The sequence below is a fragment of the Dicentrarchus labrax genome, unplaced genomic scaffold, assembly GCF_905237075.1.
Source record: "Dicentrarchus labrax unplaced genomic scaffold, dlabrax2021, whole genome shotgun sequence".
Classification (NCBI taxonomy): domain Eukaryota; kingdom Metazoa; phylum Chordata; class Actinopteri; family Moronidae; genus Dicentrarchus; species Dicentrarchus labrax.
In genome coordinates this window covers 779,934-787,433 of record NW_026136719.1, presented here as the reverse complement: position 1 = coordinate 787,433, position 7,500 = coordinate 779,934, and the positions used below count along the sequence as shown (strand labels likewise).

The 7,500-nt window shown below is 44.9% G+C and overlaps 1 protein-coding gene across 4 annotated transcripts in view; it reads right to left on the bottom strand.

The window, feature by feature from the left end:
* Window positions 1-7,500, bottom strand: part of rasal2 (RAS protein activator like 2) — a 61,725-nt gene that overhangs the window by 46,607 nt on the left and 7,618 nt on the right. For 2 of the 4 annotated variants that reach the window (XM_051378108.1, XM_051378110.1), the window contains exon 1: window positions 5,029-5,772. The exons of 1 other annotated variant lie outside the window; for it this stretch is intronic. In XM_051378108.1, the coding sequence (XP_051234068.1) occupies window positions 5,029-5,560 (532 nt within the window). In that variant the 5' untranslated portion in view covers window positions 5,561-5,772. Of the gene's footprint in view, window positions 1-5,028; window positions 5,774-7,500 lie in introns of those variants that run through there. One more of the 4 variants, XM_051378109.1, reaches the window with a different exon arrangement.

The window sequence follows — 7,500 nt, the reverse complement described above, 5'->3', positions numbered from 1 at the left end:
ACTATAACTGTAACTGTTGTAACAACAACAACAACACTGTAACAACAACAACAACACTGTAACTATAACTGTAACTGTTGTAACAACAACAACAACAACACTGTAACTATAACTGTAACTGTTGTAACAACAACAACAACAACAACACTGTAACTATAACTGTAACTGTTGTAACAACAACAACAACACTGTAACAACAACAACAACACTGTAACTATAACTGTAACTGTTGTAACAACAACAACAACAACACTGTAACAACAACAACAACAACAACAACACTGTAACTATAACTGTAAATGTTGTAACAACAACAACAACAACACTGTAACTATAACTGTAACTGTTGTAACAACAACAACAACTGTAACAACAATAACAACAAATGTAACTGTTGTAACAACAACAACAACAACTGTAACTGTTGTAACAACAACTGTAACTGTTGTAACAACAACAACAACAACTGTAACTATAACTGTAACTGTTGTAACAACAACAACAACAACACTGTAACTGTAACAACTCCATATTGTTCACCACTGTCGTTGTTACAGCTTTGATCGGACCTGAATTTCTGCCTAAAATAAAAATGTATTAATTAATGAATTAAATAGTTTAGTGAAGTAAATTGTGCAAATTATTATCAAAGCTAATAAATAACTCGTCCACTCATTAGTTACAGTTGTAATGTTATTAATTAAATATTAAATGTGTTGTCTAACTCCGCCCACGTCCGACCCGCAGCAGTAGTTTTGGGCCCAAACCTGAAGGGTTGTGTTGTTCTAAAGCTCGAATGGATTCTTCCAAAGATATTATATTTATATTTATATTTATATTTATATTTATGTGTGTCTGAGGAGGAATCAGAACCAGCTCACAGAGCAGACGTTCTTTCTCAGTGAAATGATCCACTCTGGTGTTTTTGAAGCTTTAAACTTTTGCCCCTTTCAGACGGTTGTTGCCCTGAGAGACGCTGCAGCAGAGGGGCAGTTACATTCTGCTCTATAAGGTTAGAACTGCTTAAGATATATGATGATAACTGGAAGGACCACAGCTGACTCATAAAGCAGCAGCTCCAGGAGGGGTGAGGAGGTAGAACGACACTGTGGTACTGTATCGGATCCTTGTGGGTTCAATATCCAACATTAGTAAGTAGAAATAAGTCAGTGCAGTGCAGAAGGTTTGAGGAGTGTCTGTGGAAGTCCCCGCTGGAATAAAGGTCTGTATGGTGTGCGGAGGAAGCCCCTCTAATAAACAGTAATAATTTATAAGCTGTGTATTTTCAGTGTCTTCCGTCATGGTGGCTCGTCGCTGTTTAATATTTAAACGCGCTGACTTCAGCAGGACTCTCTGCTTCCACACAGTCTCACTCAACTGTCAATCACCACAGCGGGGGCGAGGGGGGGGTGGTCTCAGGGGTTAAAGGTGAACGCCGGTGTCACCTCCTATCAGACTGACGAGAGCAACGGAGGAGAGTCGACGCACTGAGGGGCTGATGGAGGTCGGTGGTAGTCCGTCTCCACCCAAAGACCAACAACAAACACTGCTAACAATGTTCAATATGTTCCAGCAGCTTCTTGAACAACCAGACTGTCTGTGTGTGTGTGTGTGTGTGTGTGTGTGTGTGTGTGTGTGTGACACTGTGTGTGTGAGTGAGTGAATGAGTGTGTGTCAGTCTGTGTGTGTGTGTGTGTGTGTGTGTGTGTGTGTGTGTGTGTGTGTGTGTGTGATGTTACACTGTGTTGGAATAAATGAACTAAAGGTTCAGTCTGCTGGCTGGTTGTTCTGATTCACAATCAGTACTGCTGTTAGAGTTGAACAGGTTATACACATTATAATCTATACAGTAATATATGAGATATAATCTATACAGTAATATATGAGATATAATCTATAATAATATCAATCTTTAGATCATCAGACATCGTCAGTGCTATTCTTTTAAATCTAAAAACATCTTCTGCAGATGTTTTAATACCAACATGCTGTCAGTCACAGTGATTCTGCTCAATGTGTGGAAGTAAAGAGAGTGAGAACTGAGACTAACGGGGGGTTTTCAAATGTTTCTGCTGTGTGTGTGTGTGTGTGTGTGTGTGTGTGTGTGTGTGTGTGTGTGTGTGTGTGTGTGTGTGTGTGTGTGTGTGTGTGGGGGTCTCCACTTTCCCACCAGAGCTCTGAAAGGTTAATGAGCAGTTCAGGCTGCTTTTGTTCCTGTGAGCTTTTATCCAAAAAGACACACACACACACACACACACACACACACACACACACACACACACACACACACACACACACACACACACACAGTTGGGTTAATCAGCCTCCAATTAGCAGTAGCTGCTCATTTTCACATAGAAACTGAGAGCAGGAGGCTGAATTAGTCTGTGTGTGTGTGTGTGTGTGTGTGTGTGTGTGTGTGTGTGTGTGTGTGTGTGTGTGTGTGTGTGTGTGTGTGTGTGTGTGTGTGTGTGTGTGTGTGTGTGTGTGTGTGTGTGTGTGTGTGTGTGTGTGTGTGTGTGTGTGTGTGTGGAGAAGTGAGAGGTTTGTGGTTTTCTCTACCCAGCATGCACTGGGCCTGGCTGTGTGTTCCTGTTCACAGACACATTAACCAGTTCACTGATATAAACACAATCTGTTAATATTCACTGACAGTGACAAACACTGAACGCTGTAAAATAACTGACGATCATATTTAGAATAACGTTCCTATCTGCAATGTTCCTATATTTTATTTGGACCGTTAGCTCAGTGCTACTAACTAGCTCGCTGGTTATAAATCAGCCTCAGCCGTTATAAAGAGTTCGGTCTAGACCTGCTCTATTTGAAAAGTGTGCTGAGGTAACTTCTGTTATGAATTGGCGCTATACAAATAAAACTGAATTGAAAATTGAGTCAGCCAACAGCACGAAGCAACCAACACCAGACCCACACCGCACAGCCAAGACACAGCCAGCCGGGTTATTGTAAAGTCAGCACAGAGCGATCAGACCGATGCTGATCCATAAAGTTCATTGATTATTGCTGTGGCTGTGTGTTACTGCTGCATTCACTGTCACATGACCACATCTCCCACAATCCACCGGCTCAGAGACATGAAATTAAATCTGTCTCTGCGTCCTCGGTTACACAAACGCTCTTCCTCGCCGATGTTAAATTTACGGCGGAGCTGAACGCTCTGGTGGTGGCGGCACGCCGAGGCTGCTGGGAGGTGACAGATAACACGGACGGTGCTTCAGGATGATGGACGAGCTCAGACACACTCTGCTTCACCTGCCAGCACGAGGCCTGTTAGTCTCTAACTGTCTGACAGTGGTAAAGAAAGACAGCAAATATATATTATTTATATTATATTATATATAGTTTGAGTTAAAGCAGCTTCACTGTAACACAGGACGAACGTTTATTCTCTGTCCAACCGTTTGTTTCAGAGGAGAAGACCAGGACGTCCTGGTCTGTCTGTCTGTAACAACACTTTTAGTTTTCATCTGATTTTATATTTATGCTGAATATTACTCATTAATTAAGTTGTGATCCCATTTGTTTTTACTTTACTGGCAGTAATGTGCTTCCATATGTTTCAGTAGCCAACAACAATCTCATGAACTATATTATAATAAATAATAACAATCAATCAGTAGAATTATACTTTCTAAGTTAAAATAAAGGATTGATTACACGTCTTATAGCTGCTGGTTTCTATTGATCCCAATAATAAATTCACTCTTTCTGTTTCTGTAGCATTAAATACAGTCAGGTGATTCCTCTGCAGGCATCAGTTGTGCATGGACACACACATTATTATGGTCTGGCTCAGAATATTACGTCTGCACATCAGGAGCTGTTCTAGTGGAAAATGCAATTAGCATAAGTTAACCTCCAGAGCGGCTGTTTGTCTGAGCGTTACACACTGAAAGTAAATGTCCATCAGGACAAAGACAGAGACACAGAGAATACAAAGAGACACAGCAGAGAGACAGAGACAGAGACACAGCAGAGACAGAGACAGAGACACAGCAGAGACAGAGACACAGCAGAGACACAGAGACAGAGACACAGCAGAGACACAGAGACCGACACAGAGACACAGCAGAGATAGAGACAGACACACTGACAGACAGACAGAGACATAGCAGAGACAGAGACACAGCAGAGACAGAGACACAGCAGAGACAGAGACACAGACACAGACACAGCAGAGACAGAGACAAAGCAGACACAGAGACAGAGACACAGCAGAGACAGAGACACAGCAGAGACAGAGACACAGCAGAGACAGAGACACAGCAGAGACACAGAGACAGACACAGAGACACAGCAGAGACACAGAGACAGACACAGGAGAGACAGAGACAGACACAGAGACACAGCAGAGACACAGCAGAGACAGAGACAGCTGACACAACCCTGGGACTGTCCTCAGAAACGTCCTCAACCACCAGTTACACTGACTGGGATTAAACGAACTGGGAATTAGCAGTTTCCAACCACACAATGTAACATTCAGCTCAGTATCTCCAACAATACTCAACAATACTCAGTTTATGGATGTAATTACTGTCCCACCCCCCCCACAACTTCTGTGTCCCTCCCTCTGTCTCCATCGGACGGACATCAACGTTGTCCCGACTACTGACAGCTCCTCTCCACCCGACTGTTTATGGACCGCAGCGGTTGCCAGGTTACGATGTTTGACGAGGTACATAAGCATCAATCAAAACACGCTCCTATCAGCTGAGGTACAGGAGGAGGTTTGTTTATACCACCAGCACAGGAGCTGTGGACCACCGGGGAGCGGACCCAGGGACACCGGGACCGGGATCAAACACAACCTCCGACCTCCAGCTGATTTACAGCCAGCAGACTGTCTCATGTGGTGATCAATCAATATTCTAATCAATCAATTCGAAACATTGCTGCAGATTCATTGTGTCGTTCCAGCTCTAAAAAGACTGGATTCACTCTTTAAGGAGGATTGTTAACCCTCACTCTTCCTCCTGATGTAAACCTGGAAGTAAACTCTCCTACCCGACTCTCCTCCTCCTCCTCCTCCTCCTCCTCCTCCTCCTCCGGGTTCGGGTTCGTCCCTGAGGACTCTGCTGATCCTCCGAGAGAACGAGCTGAGGAAGCTGCTGACGGACGGCGCTCTTCGCTCTGCGTCTGATTCCACCTTCCTGACCGCCGTCCTCCCCGGACCGCTGCCCGTCCCGGGTTCAGACATGGATCTGAAGTACGGGAAGATCCTGCGCAGAGAGCTGGGCCTCGCCTGGGTCTTGTGATCCTCTCTCCGGTTGTTCGGGAGGGTGCTGAACCTCGGCAGGCTGAGCAGCCGAAGGTGAAGGGGCTCTCTGTTTTGTCCCTTAGGGGCGTCCATCTTGTCAGGCCTTGGTGCCAGACAGGCAGATGTCCTCCACTTGTATCTGTCCAATGGCTGCTCAGGACTAGGCTGGGGGTGGGCTCTCTGCCAGGGCTTCCTGTAATGGTGCCTGTGGTGCGAGGCCTGATCCAGATCCTGGCCTGGACCCTCGCAGCCCTCGGGGGAAGTTCTCCGTCCACTCATGGTCCAGCACACACCGACTTCCTCCAGGCAGCAGCGAGCAGATGGAGGCCTCCAAAATGGCCGAAACAGCTGGTTTGCCGACAGCTGTGCTCCAACACGGTCATACTACCTTAAAAACACATTTCTGTTCCGACGGTCGAGGTCGTCTTCATGTCGACGGCGAGCTCGAGCTGCTGTCTCGCTCTTTCTCAACAGGCTGGTGACTGTCTTCCTGGGAGGAAGTGGAGCCTCAGATGAAGAAGTTTCTCTCGAGGTCGGCCAATCAGGGTTCAGCGAGCAGCACAGCCAGCAGACTGTGGTTTCCCCTGAACGGCCTCGAAAGTGAAACTGCACTCGGCTCACTGCGTCACACCTCTGGTTCGTCCTCATTAGTTTATTGAACGTGTGTCTGCACGGCGCCGCTATCGCAGAGGTCAGCAGGTCTTTATCTCGGAGATAAGAACACAGATCTTCATCTTTATCTCAGAGAAACACCGCGGGTGGGATTTATTTCGGCTGTAGGATTCAGGAAAACACCTGAAAACACCGTTAACGGAGGATCTGTCGATCGCAGAGGAAGTAATAAAGTACAAACAGTTTGAATGGATATGGCGGGAATTATCTTTTGTTCCATCAAATACCCAAAACTTATCTTCACTTTCACTGCTTGTAAAAGGTTTTAAGGCTCCTGACAATCTTTACCACAGTGGCAGATCTGTTTGCTTAATAAAATAAAATGTGATTATATAGAAGATTGATCGAACATGTTGCAGATATTTAACTTTAATGGTCGAACGTACTGAAGCTCAGCGGCAGCAGGAGGAAGCAGGGCAGAGGAATCCCTGCAGGACTCGCTCTGCGTGTTGATTCATATGGAAACGAGGAGGTTTGTTGGTTAGAATTTACATGAGATGCTTTCAGCTGTCAGTCACACTGAGGATCTGCAGCACGTAAAGGTCAAAGGTCAAAGGTCACAGCGTCCAGACAGGAAATGCAACCACAAACCACTGAGACTCTTCTTATATAAAACATTATATTAATTTCACTACGCACACTGGAGGTTGTTACTCTTCAGAAAACAACTACTGATTGTTTCCATTACCTATTGATCCTTAATCTATTAGTTCAGTTCATAAAGTGTCAGAGAGTATTGATCCTCCAAACCCCCGAGGGGACGTCCTCACATGTCTGGAAGATATTCAGTTCACTGTCACAGAGGACAAAACAGAAAATATTTAAAAGCTGAAATCTGAATGAAAAATATTCAATATCAATTAATGTAATAGTTTATAACTAATTGATGGATAATGTTGCAGCGAGCTCTCAGCTCTTTTATTGGACCGTAAACATATAAACATATTTACTACATATAATAATAATAATAATAAAAAGTTAACTGTATAATATAATACCATATAAAGATCCTGAAGGATTAACTGTTATAAAGAGACTTTCTCTCCCGTCGGGCTTTAAAAGACGCGCTGCCCTCACTGACCTACATGTCACTCTCTTTATTGGATAACGAAGCGGCTGTCGGCCAGCACGGCGCCGCAACTAGGTCAGAGTTAAGACCCGGGCAGGCTAAAGCCGAGGAGTCCTGGACGGAGCCAAGTCCTCCTCCGACGGCCCCCCAGACAGACAGACAGAGGGACAGTCCTTTCATTTAATCCATCACACCACCATTCCCAGAGTTTTTCATTTTCTAATGATCAACTGATCCTTTCAGCTCCACTGAGAGACACACACACACACACACACACACACACACACACACACACACACACACACACACACACACACACACACACACACACACACGGTACTGCAAGTATCGGTTCTTCTGACGTCCCTACTTGGAAGACTCGTAGAGAACTAAAAGGTCTATGTGGGCGATCTGAGTGACGGGCTGAAAGACAATAAACCAGGATTTTGGGTTTCCAGGAGTTCAGCTGACTGGAAAA